At 41.0% G+C, this 19156-nt stretch overlaps 1 protein-coding gene across 1 annotated transcript in view; it reads left to right on the top strand.

Annotated features, from left to right (window-relative positions):
• LOC106567287 (metabotropic glutamate receptor 4) overlaps positions 1-19156 on the top strand; it is a 331632-nt gene that overhangs the window by 305096 nt on the left and 7380 nt on the right. Inside the window, exons 8-9 of the mRNA XM_045693162.1 lie at positions 1743-1879; positions 8059-8994. Coding sequence (XP_045549118.1) covers positions 1743-1879; positions 8059-8994 — 1073 coding nt within the window. The remainder of the gene's footprint in view (positions 1-1742; positions 1880-8058; positions 8995-19156) is intronic.

Here is a 19156-nt window from a genome sequence, read left to right on the forward strand (position 1 = left end):
TGAATACAATTGTTCACTTGTGGACATTGCCCCTTAGAAGCTATTCTCTTTAGCTATAGAGAGATGCATATCTTTTTACTTAAGTAGATAGTGAGTGGAGCAGAGAGAATGTACATTCTTAGCGATGAGAAACATGATTATAAACTGGATGTGTTCAATGTGCGTGTATCTCTTTGAAAGTGGGATGACCAACTCTTCTACGAGAACTCATTCCCTATAGACATTTAGCAGACATTTAGCAGACGCTCTTATCCAGAGCGACTTACAAATTGGTGCATTCACCTTATAATATCCAGTGGAACACCCACTTTACAATAGTGCATCTAAATCTTTTAAGGGGGGGGGGGGTTAGAAGGATTACTTTATCCTATCCCAGGTATTCCTTAAAGAGGTGGGGTTTCAGGTGTCTCCGGAAGGTGGTGATTGACTCCGCTGTCCTGGCGTCGTGAGGGAGCTTGTTCCACCATTGGGGTGCCAGAGCAGCGAACAGTTTTGACTGGGCTGAGCGGGAACTGTGCTTCCTCAGAGGTAGGGAGGCGAGTAGGCCAGAGGTGGATGAACGCAGTGCCCTTGTTTGGGTGTAGGGCCTGATCAGAGCCTGAAGGTACGCAGGTGCCGTTCCCCTCACAGCTCCGTAGGCAAGCACCATGGTCTTGTAGCGGATGCGAGCTTCAACTGGAAGCCAGTGGAGAGAGCGGATTAGATATAGATTAGATATGCGTAGCTACAGAGAAAACATTTGACACAAAAAAGCACAAAAAAACATCCACTATCCATCCTAAGCCCATATTATATTTAAACAGGAAGTCAGCACTAAAATGAACCATCTTGTATTTCGAATCTTCTTTTAAAATCTAAGCTTTCTTATCCACTAACCTTCACAGCCGAGATCTGAGACCTGACTTGCAAGCACACCTATGTGTATTGCTTTGAAGTGTTGGAGTGTGTGATATCAAGTCCACCAAAGTGAGCTGCAACCATATTTTAAAGGGATGTGATATGGGGAGGAGAGAGAGAATGAAAGAGAAAGGCCTCTCTATGGCCTTCTCTCTTTATCCGCATCTATCCACAGCCACATTCTCTATGGGGCAGCTGGCTGCGGTGCTCTACTCGGCTCCCAACAGAAAATCACAGGATCCCCACACCCCTCATTTGACACAGTGAGGGGTTTGTGAGCTTGCTCAGGTCCAGGACCAGGCAGGAACACACAGAGAGGAAGAGGTGTGTGTGTGTGGGGGGGCTTACTGTAGTAATCAAGCCCCATGCTGTCATTAGACAGCGCTCTGAGGGGACTTTGGGGGCAATGTGTAACAAAACAACAGGCAGAATGAAAGAGAGTGAAATTATATGAGAATGGGCACAGACAAAAGCTGTGGTCCGACACCCAGGGGAAAAGTCCCACATGGCTGTCAGCATCCATTTTACTCCCCTCATTTATAACAGTATGGTAGAGAACTCATGCCCCAGCAGCTTAGACCTCATGTAACGCTATTCACATATAGCGTATGATGAAAAAAAAGACCAAGAAAAGATTTTCGCACTACAGCTTTTATGAATAAACAAATACTTTATTACATAATTTCAAATAATGAAATGACCCTCTACCCTCCAGTGTTTCTGATGAAATGTTTAATAACTCTACTGTACATGTGGATGTTCATACCAAGGTTGTTATAGTTTCATATTGTGTACAAAGAATGTGGATTTTATTAACAAAAATGTCCCTTTTCATTTTTCTGCAGGAATTGCGGGCACTCCAGTGATCTTCAATGTTAACGGAGATGCCCCTGGTCGCTATGAGATCTATCAGTACCAGATGAAACACAACACCACAGAATACAAGATCATCGGCCACTGGGCAGACCAGCTCCATTTAGACGTATGGCTATTTCTCTCATTATGACTTCCACTTGTTTATTGCATGGCACCCGTCAAGGTTTTCAGTAATGTGAATCCAAGTAAATAACATATGCAGTTGGAAATAGAGTCTGTGAAGGTTTATACAGTACACCATATTTTTAGGTGAAAAAAGATGCACTGGCTAAAAACATGTCATATTAAACCATGATATGAATGCATTATTCATTACTGTATCCATAGCAGTCCATGCACCTTGCCTTGAGTTGGGTTGCTTTACCATCAAATTCATTCAGGACCTGGGATTTATCTATATCACAATAGGGCAGTAGATATCAGGGGCCGGCTGTGGGGTTACTGTTGCACCTAAATCCAGTTTTACCATTTTCATAGAATCCCCCTTAGCTGTTGTGAAATGCAGGCCCAGGGATAGAGATAGTAATATTCACAAAACGCTAACAACCATGTTGCCATTCAGAGATTGTTTACTTAGCTGATTCAGATTCTAAACCAGGCCATTTCAGGTAACCTGCAGGCATCCAAAACATATGATAATAAACAAAATAATGGCAAAAGGACAAGGTCATTATGTAAGCCTTACCATATTTCCACATTTGCTCATTCTACCTAATTAGGTGGAAAGTGTCTTTTAAGCAAGGCTTATGTGGCTGAGAAGAGGACAGATACATTATGTCGTTTCCTGCTGAGTTACACTATATGCAAAAGTATGTGGACACCCCTTCAAATGAGTGGATTCGGCTATTTCAGCCACACCCGTTGCTGACAGAGGTGTAAAATTGATCACACGGCCATGCAACCTCCATAGCCAACATTGGCAGTAGAATGGCATTACTGAAGAGCTCAGTGACTTTCAACCTGGCACCGTCATAGGATACCACCTTTCCAACAAGTCGGTTTGTAAAATTTCGGCCCTGCTAGAGCTGCCCAGGTCAACTGTAAGTGCTGTTATTGTAAAGTGGAAACATCTAGGAGCAACAACAGCTCAGCCTCGAAGTGGTAGGCCACACAAGTTCACAGAATGGGACCGCCGAGTGCTGAATCGCGTAAAAATCGTCTGTCCTCGGTTGCAACACTCACTACCGAGTTCCAAACTCCTTCTGGAAGCAACGTCAGCACAAGAACGGTTTGTCGGGAGCTTCATGAAATGGGATTCCATGGCCGAGCAGCCGCACACAAGCCTAAGATCACCATGCACAATGCTAAGCGTCGGCTGGAGTGGTGTAAAGCTCGCCACCATTGGACTCTGGAGCAGTGGAAACGTGTTTTCTGGAGTGATGAATCACACTTCACCATCTGGCAGTCCGACGGATGAATCTTGGCAGATGCCAGGAGAGAATGTTACCTGCCCCAATGCATAGTGCCAACTGTAAAGTTTGGTGGGGGAGGAGTAATGGTTTGGGGCTGTTTTTCATGGTTTGGGCTAGGCCCCTTAGTGCCAGTGAAGTGAAATGTTAACTCTGCAGTATACAATGACATTCTAGACGATTCTTTGCAGAAATGGTTTGTTGAGATCGTTGTGGAAGAACTTGACTGGCCTGCACAGAGACATGACCTCAACCCCATCAATTACCTTTGGGATGAATTGGAACACTGACTGTGAGCCAGGCCTATTCACCCAACATCAATGCCCAACCTCACTAATGCTCTTGTGGCTGAATGGAAGCAAGTCCCCGGCAGCAATGTTCCAACATCTAGTGGAAAGCCTTCCCAGAAAAGTGGAGGCTGTTATAGCAGCAAAGGGGGGACCAACTCCATATTGGTGTAGTCGTCTTGTTAGATGGTGTTTTTTTTAAATGGTCCTTAAAAACAGATGTCTTTCATCCCACCCCCTTGTGTTTGGATTTATTCTAATCCACTAAAAGTTAATTGAATTGTGCCCTCATGCATATGTAATATTCCTTTTTAATATGCAACAACATAAACAAGATAGTTGCGGCCACACAATGTGATCAGTGTTAACTTTAACAGGCAGCTCAACCGAGTGGGTCATCTACATTTTGGCCAATTGTATTCCTGAATGCTGGTCATTGACCTAATGCACAGCCAACAATTCCGGTCCTTTCAAAATAGGAGTTTACCCTTCTAAATTAATTATATTCAATTTATTATCTATTAAGTTATATATTCATAGCTTTTAATTAATATATTAATACCAAGAAAGTGATATTTCTCCATTTCTATTTTAGATTTAAAATGATAAAATAGTAACAAAGTATAGTTTTATTGACCTATTAATGAACTGCTGTTAATGTAAATGGTTAGCTTACTGATATATCCTAGATCCCTAGTTAACCGTTGGTAATTTGAACATAGTAGACTACATCATTTCTCAAGAGGTGTCATTTCAGAATGAGGGGTGCTGTAGCTCTGCTGGTGTTGTTATTCTGTCTGTCGAGCGCATGAGCTCAGGAAAGGAGGAGGGGTCAGAGAATGACATCATTCAACAGAGTGACAATGAACAGGTAGTGAGCAGGGTGAGGGATTCAGATTAAGAGCCAAAGGCCTGAGGAAACAGAGACAACCCACAACTGACTGGCAAGGCCACCACACACACACCTGCAGTACACTCCTCTCCCCCGCCCCCTTCCCCTGCCTGCCTGCCTGCCTGCCTGCCTGCCATGTACTCAATCATACTTATACATTCATTATATATACCCATTGATTCTTAAAGAATATAACTTATAAATGCCTTATGAGCTTAGTTCAACTGTCATACCCCATCAGAACCCAAAATAAAAGCCTGTTTTACTCCAATGTTTGTAAAGAATGTAAATGTAAAGAAACACTGAAAACATGGTTAAAGCTATAATTTTGATATCATGGAGGGTCAGTCCTTGCATCCATACCTCCTGTCTATGAATTTGAGAGTGATAACATTTCTACAGGCCCATACCTCAGCTTTTTACAAAGAATGATCAAGTTATCTACAGATCTTAATTTGATACTGTTTGCTACAGTAGGAAAATGATCCTGCACCAACAGGAAATGTGAATTATTATGTGTATTATAATTAATTGACATGTTTGTAGGGTGTGATACATGTTTCGTAAGGGAAAATCAAGTCAGAAATTTCAAAGGGGAAATTACAAACTTCAGAAGCCTTTTTAAACCTCAAATACACTACAAGTTGTTAATTCCCTGCATTGCAGAACAGTTATCCTGCAACAGGATATTAAAATTAAGATCCTACATCTGTACTGCAAGTGTGTGTGTGGTGGCCTGACAAACCTTTGGCTCTTAATCTGAATCACTCACCCTGCTCTCTACCTCTCATTGTCACTCTATTGAATGATGTCATTCTCTGACCCCCTCCACTCTCCTCCTTTCCTGAGCTCATGCCCTCGGCAGACAGAACAGCAACACCAGCAGAGCTACAGCCCCCCTCATTCTGAAGTGACAGCTCATCAGCTCGTCATTAATGGGTCAATAAACACTATCATTTTTGTGACTATCTTATAATCTTAAATCTAAAATAGAAATGGAGAAATATCAATTTATCTTCAAATTAATGGATGAATTAATAGATTTCTTAATATACTGAACAAAAATATAAACACAACATGGGAGCCACTTGGGAGCCAGGCCCAGCCAATCAGAATGAGTTTTTCCCCACAAAAGGGATTTATTACATTTACATTTACATTTAAGTCATTTAGCAGACACTCTTATCCAGAGCGACTTACAAAATGGTGCATTCACCTTATGATATCCAGTGGAACAACCACTTTACAATAGTGCATCTAAATATTTTAAGGGGGGGTTAGAAGGATTACTTTATCCTATCCTAGGTATTCCTTAAAGAGGTGGGGTTTCAGGTGTCTCCGGAAGGTGGTGATTGACTCCGCTGTCCTGGCGTCGTGAGGGAGCTTGTTCCACCATTGGGGTGCCAGAGCAGCGAACAGTTTTGACTGGGCTGAGCGGGAACTGTGCTTCATCAGAGGTAGGGGGGCCAGCAGGCCAGTGGTCGATGAACGCAGTGCCCTTGTTTGGGTGTAGGGCCTGATCAGAGCCTGAAGGTATGGAGGTGCCGTTCCCTTCACAGCTCCGTAGGCAATCACCATGGTCTTGTAGCGGATGCGAGCTTCAACTGGAAGCCAGTGGAGAGAGCGGAGGAGCGGGGTGACGTGAGAGAACTTGGGAAGGTTGAACACCAGACGGGCTGCGGCGTTCTGGATGAGTTGTAGGGGTTTAATGGCACAGGCAGGGAGACAGATATACTATATTAGAGACAGATATACTCCTCAGTTTCATTAGCTGTCTAGATGGCTGGTCTCAGACGATTCCGCAGGTGAAGAAGCCGGATGTGGAGGTCCTGGACTGGCGTGGTTACATGTGGTCTGTGGTTTTTAGTTCGGTTGGACATAGTGACAAATTCTATAAATCAACATTGGAGCGGCTTATGGTAGAGAAATTAACATTCAATTCTCTGGCAGCAGCTCTGGTCGACATTCCTGCAGTCAGCATGCCAATTGCACGCTCCCTCAAAACTTGAGACATCTGTGGCATTGTGCTGTGTGACAAAACTGCACATTTTAGAGTGGCCTTTTATTGTTCCCAGCACAATGTGCACCTGTGTAATGATCATGCTGTTTAATCAGCTTATCGATATGCCACACCTGTCAGGTGGATGGATTATGTTGGCAAAGGAGAAATGCTCACTAACAGGGATGTAAACAAATCTGTGCAAAGAAATTGAGCGAAATAAGCTTTTTGTGCACATGGAACATTTCTGAAATATTTTATTTCAGCTCATGAAACATGGGACCAACACTTTACATGTTGTGTTAAAATGTATGTTCCATTATAGATAGCAGATTAATAGAATTAAGTTAGAAGGGTGAACTATTCTGTCGTTCTGCCCCTGTGCAAGGCAGTTAACCCACTGTTCCCTGGGCGCCGATGATGTGTATGTCGATTAAGGCAGCCCCACCTCTCTGATTCAGAGGGGTTGGGTTAAATGCGGAAGACACATTTCAGTTGAATGCATTCAGTTGTACAACTGACTAAATATCCCCTCTTCCCTTTCCCTAATTTTGAAGGGACAGGAAGTGTTGGCTGGGCATTTGGCCAAGGAGAGACATTCCACATTTAACCCCACCCAATTGTGAAAATACGTTTTTTTTTGTTGGTTTATATGGGAAACATGAGACCAATAAAAAACAAGCCATTTTTCCATTTTTGTATGAGATAATTTTGGCAATCAATTTTAAATGAAAATATACATATCATTTTTGTTTGGCATATTTTATCATCTCAACCAATGTCATTTAGTATGCCATTATCGGATTTCCATATTTTTTTAAACACATATTCAAAGACCGTTAAAAACCAGGAAGTGAACGTGAGCAAAACCAAACCTCATTTACCCCCAAAAATGTTTTACCAATTGTGTATCAAATGGGAAATGACAACGTTTTAAAATGTTGTTGACCTCTAAAACTTCATCATTTCAGAATGATATAATTACTAATATGTTGTTGTTTTACAATTTGAGTAAATCTTGAAAAATATGCTCTACCAGGCAGTTGAGTTACCCATTAAAGGAATGCTATTAAGTCAAAGCTAGTGATAATGGACAATGGAGAAATATTGTTATGGGAATGTTTTATCTGTGCAAATACAAAAATCCTTTCAAATTGATATCAGTATTCCCTCTCTGGCTCTTATCTTCAATATGTTTCACAATATTATTCAGGACATGTAAATCTACTGGTAAACTAAGCATATAAACTGTAAATGCATTCATTTACATGCATTTGACAAACAAATGTATCATATTTTATTAATATTTGATATCAGTCCTCATTTAACTAGGCCTATCTTCCATTTTAAGTAAATGAAGCGATGTAAATTCATGTATAATTTTTTAGATGATTTAAGAAGTCTATGCAAATTCCAATGCAAAATGTGTTTACTCTAATTGGGCAGCTCAACCGGCTGGTTTAAGTAATGCAAACATTATTATTATTTTTTTTTTATACATATTTTTTGGGTGCCAGTTAAAGAGTTAATGACTGTTTTATTTGCATAATATAATTTTTCGATAAGTGCAGATGTTAATCTAAGTTTAATCAAATTTCATTAGGCCTATTCAAGGAAAATATGCTTTCATAAAGTACACTATAACAGTCACAGACAGAGAGATAACTTCTCCCCCCTCCTTCCCCTTCTCTCCACCAGACTAAGGAGATGCGGTGGCCTGGTGGGACATGGCAGGTGCCCCAGTCTATCTGCAGTCAGCCCTGTCAACCTGGGGAGAGGAAAAAAACAGTGAAGGGTGTCCCCTGCTGTTGGCACTGTGAGCGCTGTGATGGCTACCAGTACCAGGCCGACACCTACAGCTGTAAGTTGTGCCGCTTTGACCTGCGGCCCAACGAGAACCACACGGCCTGCGAGGCCATCCCAATCGTCAAGCTGGAGTGGAGCTCCCCCTGGGCTGTCATCCCAGTCCTCATCGCTGTGCTGGGCATCATGGCCACCATGTTTGTGGTGGCCACCTTCATCCGCTACAACGACACCCCCATTGTGAAGGCGTCAGGGCGCGAACTCAGCTATGTGCTGTTGACGGGCATCTTCCTGTGCTACGCCACCACTTTCCTCATGATCTCAGCGCCTGACGTTGGAATCTGTTCCCTCCGACGGATCTTCCTAGGTCTGGGAATGAGTATTAGCTATGCAGCGCTGCTCACCAAGACCAACCGTATCTATCGCATCTTTGAGCAGGGCAAGATGTCAGTGAGCGCCCCCAGGTTCATCTCCCCAGCCTCCCAGCTGGTTATCACCTTCAGCCTGATCTCAGTGCAGCTCCTGGGGGTGTGCATCTGGTTCGGTGTGGACCCATCTCAGGCTATCATCGACTACGAGGACCAGCGCACGTCCAACCCGGACATGTCCCGTGGCGTGCTCAAATGTGACATCTCAGACCTTTCACTGATCTGCCTGCTTGGCTTCAGCATGCTGCTCATGGTCACCTGTACAGTGTATGCCATCAAGACCCGGGGGGTGCCAGAGACCTTCAATGAGGCCAAGCCCATTGGCTTCACCATGTACACCACCTGTATCGTCTGGCTAGCCTTCATACCCATCTTCTTTGGGACTTCACACTCAACAGAAAAGGTGAATGTTTACTTTAACAATTTTACTCTTGGCAATGATGTTTTTAAATGCATTACCTATTAATTCATAATCATCCAATTTTAAATGTTTTGTTGTTGAACTTTACTTATATTATGATAGCAACATTTTTGTTTCATTATATATCTTCAAAATTGTTTAAAACAATCATTTATGAAATCATTTAGTTATCCTTGACAGCCATTACTCATACTATCCTGTTTTGAGGAATTTTCCAATGTTGGCCGATTGAACTAGCTTGTAAAACTAGTTTGTAAGTAGTGAGCACCACGATGACAAGCAAATTAAATTCACTCGTGTATGCCGAGGATTTGTCAAATCTGTCCAAGAGCAGATGCCATTGAAGCTAATCACAGAAAGGGGGAAAAAAAGCATGTGATCCTCCTAGAACAGAGCAAAACTGGTCTACAACCCCCGTGTCTCGATAAAGAATACACATTCATAGGTTTTGATATTATGCATAATGTGTACAATTTAATTTCGGTCTCCATTGGGTTCTAAAAATAAAGAGTCACACACTCTATATATAACTCCCAGTCATTTATTGGGTAAATCCACAACGTTTTGGCATCCCTGTGCCTTCTTCAGGGTCTGACCCTGAATGTATTTTTTTTATAGCTTATAGTTTATTCGCCGTTAGTCAGCACCTCTACAGTCATGGCCAAAAGTTTTGAGAATGACACAAATATTAATTTTCACAAAGTTTGCTGCTTCAGTGTCTTTAGATATTTTTGTCAGATGTTACTATGGAATACTGAAGTATAATTACAAGCATTTCATAAGTGTCAAAGGCTTTTATTGACAATTACATGAAGTTGATGCAAAGAGTCAATATTTGCAGTGTTGACACTTCTTTTCAAGACCTCTGCAATCCGCCCTGGCATGCTGTCATTTAGCTTCTGGGCCACATCCTGACAGATGGCAGCCCATTCTTGCATAATCAATGCTTGGAGTTTGTCAGAATTTGTGGGGTTTTGTTTGTCCAACCGCCTCTTGAGGATTGACCACAAGTTCTCAATGGGATTAAGATCTGGGGAGTTTCCTGGCCATGGACTCAAAATATCGATGTTTTGTTCCCCGAGCCACTTAGTTATCACTTTTGCCTTATGGTAAGGTGCTCCATCATGCTGGAAAAGGCATTGTTCGTCACCAAACTGTTCCTGGATGTTTGGGAGAAGTTGGTCTCGGAGGATGTGTTGGTACCATTCTTTATTCATGGCTGTGTTCTTAGGCAAAATTGTGAGTGAGCCCACTCCCTTAGCTGAGAAGCAACCCCACACATGAATGGTCTCAGGATGCTTTACTGTTGGCATGACGCAGGACTGATGGTAGCGCTCACCTTGTCTTCTCCGGACAAGCTTTTTTCCGGATGCACCAAACAATCGGAAAGGGAATTCATCAGAGAAAATGACTTTACCCCAGTCCTCAGCAGTCCAATCCCTGTACCTTTTGCAGAACATCAGTCTGTCCGTGATGTTTTTCCTGGAGAGAAGTGGCATCTTTGCTGCTCTTCTTGACACCAGCCATCCTCCAAAAGTCTTTGCCTCACTGTGCGTGCAGATGCACTCACACCTGCCTGCTGAGCAAGCTCTGTACTGGTGGTGCCCCGATCTCGCAGCTGAATCAACTTTAGGAGATGGTCCTGGCGCTTGCTGGACTTTCTTGGGCGAGCTGAAGCCTTCTTCACAACAATTTAACCACTCACCTTGAAGTTCTTGATGATCCAATAAATGGTTGATTTAGGTGCAATCTTACTGGCAGCAATACCCTTGCCTGTGAAGCCCTTTTTGTGCAAAGCAATGATGATGGCACGTGTTTCCTTGCAGGTAACCATGGTTGATAGAGGAAGAACAATGATTCCAAGCACCACCCTCCTTTTTCAGCTTCCAGACAGTTATTTGAACTCAATCAGCATGACAGAGTGATTTCCTGCCTTGTCCTCATCAACACCCACACCTGTGTTAACTTGTTATGGATAGGGGGCAGTATTTTCACGGCCGGATAAAAAACGTACCCGATTTAATCTGGTTATTACTCCTGCCCAGAAACTAGAATATGCATATAATTAGTAGCTTTGGATACAAAAACACTCCAAAGTTTCTAAAACTGTTTGAATGGTGTCTGTGAGTATAACAGAACTCAAATGGCAGGCCAAAACCTGAGAAGATTCTGTACAGGAAGTACCCTGTCTGACCATTTCTTGGCCTTCTTTGTCATCTCTATCCAAAACAGAGGATCTCTGCTGTAACGTGACACTTTCTAAGGCTCCCATAGGCTCTCAGAAGGCGCCAGAACGTTGAATGATGACTCTGCAGTTACTGGCTGAAAAACAGTAGTGCATTTGGATAGTGGTCGATCTGAGAACAATGAGACGGGTGCGCGCGTGCACGTGAAGAGTCCATTTTACTTTTTCAGTCTTTGAACGAAAACAACGACTCCCGGTCAGAATATTATCGCTATTTTACGCGAAAAATCGCATAAAAATTGATTTTAAACAGCGTTTGACATGCTTCGAAGTACGGTAATGGAATATTTTGAAATGTTTTGTCACGATACGTGTCCGCGCGTCACCCTTCGTTACCCTTCGGATAGTGTCTTGAACGCACGAACAAAACGCCGCTATTTGGATATAACTATGGATTATTTGGAACCAAACCAACATTTGTTGTTGAAGTAGAAGTCCTGGGAGTGCATTCTGACGAAGAACAGCAAAGGTAATCCAATTTTTCTTATAGTAAATCTGAGTTTGGTGAGTACCAAACTTGGTGGGTGTCAAATTAGCTAGCCCGTGATGGCGAGCTATCTACTCAGAATATTGCAAAATGTGCTTTCACCGAAAAGCTATTTTAAAATCGGACACCGCGATTGCATAAAGGAGTTCTGTATCTCTAATTCTTTAACCTCTATGGGCTAGGTGGGACGCTAGCGTGCCACCCGTGGTGCACTCCATCAACAGCAGGTGCATTTCAAGAGCGGCAAATTTGAATCCAAATAAATGTCAAAATTCAAATTTTTCAAACATACAACTATTTTACACCCTTTGAAAGATAAACATCTCCTTAATTTAACCACGTTTTACGATTTCAAAAAGGTTTTACGGCGAAAGCATAAATTTAGAGTATGTTAGGACAGTACATTTACAAGAGTTGTGTGTAATGTTTTGTCAATTCAAAGACAGGGTCACCAAAACCATAAAACCAGCTAAAATGATGCACTAACCTTTTACAATCTCCATCAGATGACACTCCTAGGACATTATGTAAGACAATGCATGCATTTTTAGTTCTATCAAGTTCATATTTATATCCAAAAACAGCGTTTTACTATGGCATTGATGTTGAGGAAATCGTTTCCCTCCAATAACCGGCAGTCAAGTCAGCGTCACAAATTAAATAATTAAAATTAGAAAACATTGGTAAAATATTATATTGTCATTTAAAGAATTATAGATTTACATCTCTTGAACGCAATCAACTTGCCAGATTTAAAAATAACCTTACTGGGAAATCACACTTTGCAATAATCTGAGCACTGCGCCCAGAAAAATACGCGTTGCGATACAGACTAGACGTCATGTTGGGGAGATCTAAAATCGAAAATACTATGTAAATAATCCATTACCTTTGATTCTCTTCATCAGATGTCACTTCCAGGTATCACAGGTCCATAACGAATGTAGTTTTGTTCAAAAAAGCTCATCATTTATGTCCAAAAATCTCCGTCTTGTTAGCACATGATCTAAGCCAGCCGGACTTCTCGTCATGAACGAGGGGAAAAAATATATTTACGTTCGTTCAAACATGTCAAACGTTGTATAGCATAAATCATTAGGGCCTTTTTTAACCAGAACATGAATAATATTCAAGGTGGACGAATGCATACTCTTTTATAACGTATTGGAACGAGGGTACCCAACATGAACTCGCGCGCCAGGTGTCTAATGGGACATCATCGTTCCATGGCTCTTGTTCGGTCAGATCTCCCTCCAGAAGACTCAAAACACTTTGTAAAGGCTGGTGACATCTAGTGGAAGCAATAGGAAGTGCCAAAATATTCCTCAGCCCCTGTGTTTTTCAATGGGATAGGTTTAAAGGTAATACAACACATCAGGTATCCACTTCCTGTCAGAAAATGTCTCAGGGTTTTGCCTGCCAAATGAGTTCTGTTATACTCACAGACACCATTCAAACAGTCTTAGAAACTTTAGAGTGTTTTCTATCCATATATAATAAGTATATGCATATTCTAGTTACTGGGTAGGATGAGTAACCAGATTAAATCGGGTACATTTTTTTTATCCAGACGTGCAAATGCTGCCCCCTAGCCCTAACAGGTTAAATAATTGTTATGTTTTTTGTGAACGTTTATCGTGAGTAATTTAGTAAATTCACCGGAAGTGTTCGGTGGGAATGCTAGTTCTGAACGTCACATGCTAATGTAAAAAGCAGTTTTTTGATATAAATATGTACTTGATTGAACAAAACATGCATATATTGTATAACATAATGTCCTAGGAGTGTCATCTGATGAAGATCATCAAAGGTTAGTGCTGCATTTAGCTGTGGTTTTGGTTTTTGTGACATTATATGCTAGCTTGAAAAATGGATGTCTGATTATTTCTGGCTGGGTACTCTGCTGACATAATCTAATGTTCTGCTTTCGTTGTAAAGCCTTTTTGAAATCGGACAGTGTGGTTAGATAAAGGAGAGTCTTGTCTTTAAAATGGTGTAAAATAGTCATATGTTTGAAAAATTGAAGTTTTCGGATTTTCGAGGAGTTTGTATTTCGCGCCACGCCCTATCATTGGATATTGGAGTGGTGTTCCGCTAGCGGAACGTCTAGATGTAAGAGGTTAACGAGAGAATCACTGACATGATGTCAGCTGGTCCTTTTCTGGCAGGGCTGAAATGGAGTGGAAATATTTTTTGTGGATTCAGTTCATTTGCATGGCAAAGAAGAACTTTGCAGTTAACCTCTATGGGCTAGGTGGGACGCTTGCGTCCCACCTACTCAACAGCCAGTGTAATCCCGTGGCGCGTTATTCAAATACCTAAAAAATGCTAAAACTTCAATTTTTCAAACATATGACTATTTTACACCATTTTAAAGACAAGACTCTTTTTAATCTAACCACACTGTCCGATTTCAAAAAGGCTTTACAACGAAAGCAAAACATTAGATTATGTCAGCAGAGTACCCAGCCAGAAATAATCAGACACCCATTTTTCAAGCTAGCATATAATGTCACATAAACCCAAACCACAGCTAAATGCAGCACTAACCTTTGATGATCTTCATCAGATGACAACCCTAGGACATTATGTTATACAATACATGCATGTTTTGTTCAATCAAGTTCATATTTATATCAAAAACCAGCTTTTTACATTAGCATGTGACTAGCATGTGACTAGCATTCCCACCGAACACTGCCGGTGAATTTACTAAATTACTCACGATAAACGTTCACAAAAAGCATAACAATTATTTTAAGAATTATAGATACAGAACTCCTCTATGCACTCGATATGTCCGATTTTAAAATAGCTTTTCGGTGAAAGCACATTTTGCAATATTCTCAGTAGATAGCCCGGCATCACAGGGTTAGCTATTTAGACACCCAGCAAGTTTAGCACTCACCAAAGTCAGATTTACTATAAGAAAAATGTTATTACCTTTGCTGTCTTCGTCAGAATGCACTCCCAGACTTCTACTTCAATAACAAATGTTGGTTTGGTCCCAAATAATCCATTGTTATATCTAAATAGCGGCGTTTTGTTTGTGCGTTCAAGACACTATCCGAAAGGGTAAATAAGGGTGACGAGCATGGCGCAATTCGTGACAAAAAAATTATAAATATTCCATTACCGTACTTCGAAGCATGTCAACCGCTGTTTAAAATCAATTTTTATGCCATTTTTCTCATAAAAAAGCGATAATATTCCGACCGGGAATCTGCGTTTAGGTAAACAGACGAAAGAAAATAAAGCATGGGGTCGACTCGGGCACGCGCCTAAGCCCATAGTACTCTGATCGGCCACTTGCCAAACGCGATAGTGTGTTTCAGCCAGAGGCTGCCTCGATATCGTTCAGCTTTTTCCCGGGCTTTGAGAGCCTATGGGAGCCGTAGGAAGTGTCACGTTATAGCAAAGATCCTCAGACTTCAATAAAAAGAGCCAAGATAAACAACACCTTGTCAGACAGGCCACTTCCTGCATGGAATCTTCTCAGGTTTTGGCCTGCCATATGAGTTCTGTTATACTCACAGACACCATTCAAACAGTTTTAGAAACTTTAGGGTGTTTTCTATCCAAAGCCAATAATTATATGCATTTTCTAGTTACTGTGCAGGAGTAGTAACCAGATTAAATTGGGTACGTTTTTTATCCGGCCGTGTCAATACTGCCCCCTAGCCCTAACAGGTTAATTGCAATTCATCTGATCACTCTTTATAGCATTCTGAAGTATATGCAAACTGAGGCAGCAGACTTTGTGAAAATGTATATTTGTGTCATTCTCAACTTTTGGCCATGACTGTACATACAATAATTTTCTCTTGGTGTGTGCTAGCTCATATTTTTTATTCGGTCTCTGTTGGGTACCATAAATGTACTGTCTGTATTGAGGACTATCGCTGTAGGAAACAAAGCAGCCATTGAATGTCCCTACAGTAATAGTCCAATTACTGAGGTAAGCTGTTTAGGAAGGTCATTTGGCAATACAAAGCAAACCGTGGCCATCTTTACGATGGTGAGAGCTGCATGGTAATTGCTGTTATTTTCAAAGAAAAGCATACAATCATGTTAACATATACACCCCGGGGGGACAGTTTTGTCTGAGCATAAGACATGTGATTCATCAGAGGGAGACCTGCAGTCTTGTACACCCACAGAAGTTTGCACTGGCAGCATGTCTGTATTATATTGGCAGGTTGACATTTATTGTCATGAATATTGCCCTAGAGGCAGAACTGAGGGATATCCGCTAGATAGACCATCCGCAAAGTCAAAATTGGCTGTATTTTTTTTCTTTTTGGTCTTAATTTAAGGTTAGGCATTAGGTTAAGCAGTGTGGTTAGGGTTAGGTTTAAAATCTGATTTTGTGGCTGTGCCAGCTAGTGACCACTCAGCAGAGCTGCCTCCAGAACAAGATTCATGACGAATGCACATTTTTATTTATTTTTATTTGTTATCTTCTTTGGGATAGGGGGCAGTATTTTCACGGCCGGATAAAAAACGTACCCGATTTAATCTGGTTACTACTCCTGCCCAGAAACTAGAATATGCCTATAATTAGTAGATTTGGATAGACAATACTCTAAAGTTTCTAAAACTGTTTGAATGCTGTCTGTGAGTATAACAGAACTCATATGGCACGCCAAAACCTGAGAAGATTCCATGCAGGAAGTGCCCTGTCTGACAATTTGTTGTCCTTCTGTTACATCTCTATCAAAATTACAGCATCTGTGCTGTAACGTGACACTTTCTAAGGCTTCCATTGGCTCTCTAAAGCCGCCAGAAAGTGGAATGGGGTGTCTGCTGTCTCTGGGCAAAGTATAGGAGCAGAGTTTGTAAGTGGTCAGCCTGGGGACAGTGAGACTGGAGATGCGCGTCCACGAGAACTCGCCATGTTTTTCTTTCTCTCTTTGAATGAATACAACGTTGCCCGGTTGGAATATTATCACTATTTTACGAGAAAAATAGCATAAAAATTGATTTTAAACAGCGTTTGACATGCTTCGAAGTACGGTAATGGAATATTTTGAAATATTTTGTCACGAAATGCGCTCGCGCGTTACCCTTCGGATAGTGACCTGAACGCACGAACAAAACGGAGGTATTTGGTTATAACTATGGATTATTTGGAACCAAAACAACATTTGTTGTTGAAGTAGAAGTCCTGGGAGTGCATTCTGTCGAAGAACAGCAAAGGTAATCCAATTTTTCTAATAGTAATTCTGAGTTTAGGTGACCCCGAAGTTGGCGGATGTCAAAATAGCTAGCCGTGATGGTAGAGCTATGTACTCAGAATATTGCAAAATGTGCTTATATTGCAAAAGCTTATATTGCAAATATTGCAAAAGCTATTTTAAAATCGGACATAGCGATTACATAAAGGAGTTCTGTATCTATAATTCTTAAAATAATTGTTATGTATTTTGTGAACGTTTATCATGAGTAATTTAGTAAATTCACCAGAAGTTTTCGGTGGGTATGCTAGTTCTGAACATCACATGCTAATGTAAAAAGCTGTTTTTTGATATAAATATGAACTTGATTGAACAAAACATGCATGTATTGTATAACATAATGTCCTAGGAGTGTCATCTGATGAATATCATCAAAGGTTAGTGCTGCATTTAGCTGTGGTTTGGGTTTATGTGACATATATGCTTGCTTGGAAAATGGCTGTGTAATTATTTGTGTCTATGTACTCTCCTAACATAATCTAATGTTTTTCTTTCGCTGTAAAGCCTTTTTGAAATCGGACAATGTGGTTAGATTAACGAGAGTCTTATCTTTAAAATGGTGTAAAATAGTTGATTGTTTGAGAAAATTGAATTTTGGTATTTTAGTTGGTTTTGTATTTCGCGCCGTGCGATGCCATTGGCTGTTGGCTAGGGGTTCCGCAGGCGGAACGGGGTTCCACCTAGTCAACAGCCAGTGGAATCGCGTGGCGCGAAATACAAATACCTCATAAATGCTATAACCTCAATTTCTCAAACATATGACTATTTTACACCATTTTAAAGACAAGACTCTCATTAATCTAACCACATTGTCTGATTTCAAAAAGGCTTTACAGCGAAAGAAAAACATTAGATTATGTCAGGAGAGTACCCTGCCAAAAATAATCACACAGCCATTTTCAAAGCAAGCATATATGTCACAAAAACCAAAACCACAGCTAAATGCAGCACTAACCTTTGATGATATTCATCAGATGACACTCCTAGGACATTATGTTATACAATACATGCATGTTTTGTTCAATCAAGTTCATATTTATATCAAAAACCAGCTGTTTACATTAGCATGTGATGTTCAGAACTAGCATACCCGCCGCAAACTTCCGGTGAATTTACAAAATTACTCACGATTAACGTTCACAAAATACATAACAATTATTTTAAGAATGATAGATACAGAACTCCTTTATGCAATCGCGGTGTCAGATTTTAAAATAGCTTTTCAGCGAAAGCACATTTTGCAATATTCTGAGTAGATAGCCCGGCCATCACGGCTAGCTAATTTGACATCCACCAAGTTTGGCCCTATCCAAACTTAGATTTACTATAAGAAAAATTGGATTACCTTTGCTGTTCTTCGTCAGAATGCACTCCCAGGACTTCTTCTTCAACAATAAAGGTTGTTTTGGTTCCAAATAATCCATAGTTATGTTCAAATAGCTCCGTTTTGTTTGTGCGTTCAGGTCAGTATCCGAAGGGTGAAGCGCGAGCGCATTTCGTGACAAAAAATGTCAAAATATTCCATTCCCGTACTTCGAAGCATGTCAAACGCTGTTTAAAATCTATTTTTATGCTATTTTTCTCGTAAAATAGCGATAATATTCCAACCGGGCGACGTTGTATTCATTCAAAGACTGAAAAAAAACATGGAGTCGTCTCGTGGACGCGCATCTCCAGTGTCATTGTTCCCTGCCTGACCACTCACAAAAACTCCTGCTGTTTTTCGCCCAGAGACTGCAGAGACGTCATTCCGCTTTCTGAGAGCCAATGGAAGCCTTAGAAAATGTCACGTTACTGCAGAGATGCTATATTTTTGATAGAGATGCCACAGAAGGAGAACAAATTGTCAGACAGGGCACTTCCTGTATGGAATCTTCTCAGGTTTTGGCCTGCCATATGAGTTCTGTTATACTCACAGACACCATTCAAACAGTTTTAGAAACGTTAGTGTTTTCTATCCAAATCTACTAATTATATGCATATTCTCGTTTCTGGGCAAGAGTAGTAACCAGTTTAAATCGGGTACGTTTTTTATCCGGCCGTGCAAATACTGCCCCCTAGCCCCAACAGGTTAACTAGGCAAAATGCTAGCCTGCCTTTTATTGGTTATGATTAGTGTGTACAATGTACATTAGGGCTACATTACTTCACTTTAACATTTTAAGGCAATCTTTT

The sequence above is a fragment of the Salmo salar genome, chromosome ssa13 (assembly GCF_905237065.1).
Source record: "Salmo salar chromosome ssa13, Ssal_v3.1, whole genome shotgun sequence".
Taxonomy (NCBI): domain Eukaryota; kingdom Metazoa; phylum Chordata; class Actinopteri; order Salmoniformes; family Salmonidae; genus Salmo; species Salmo salar.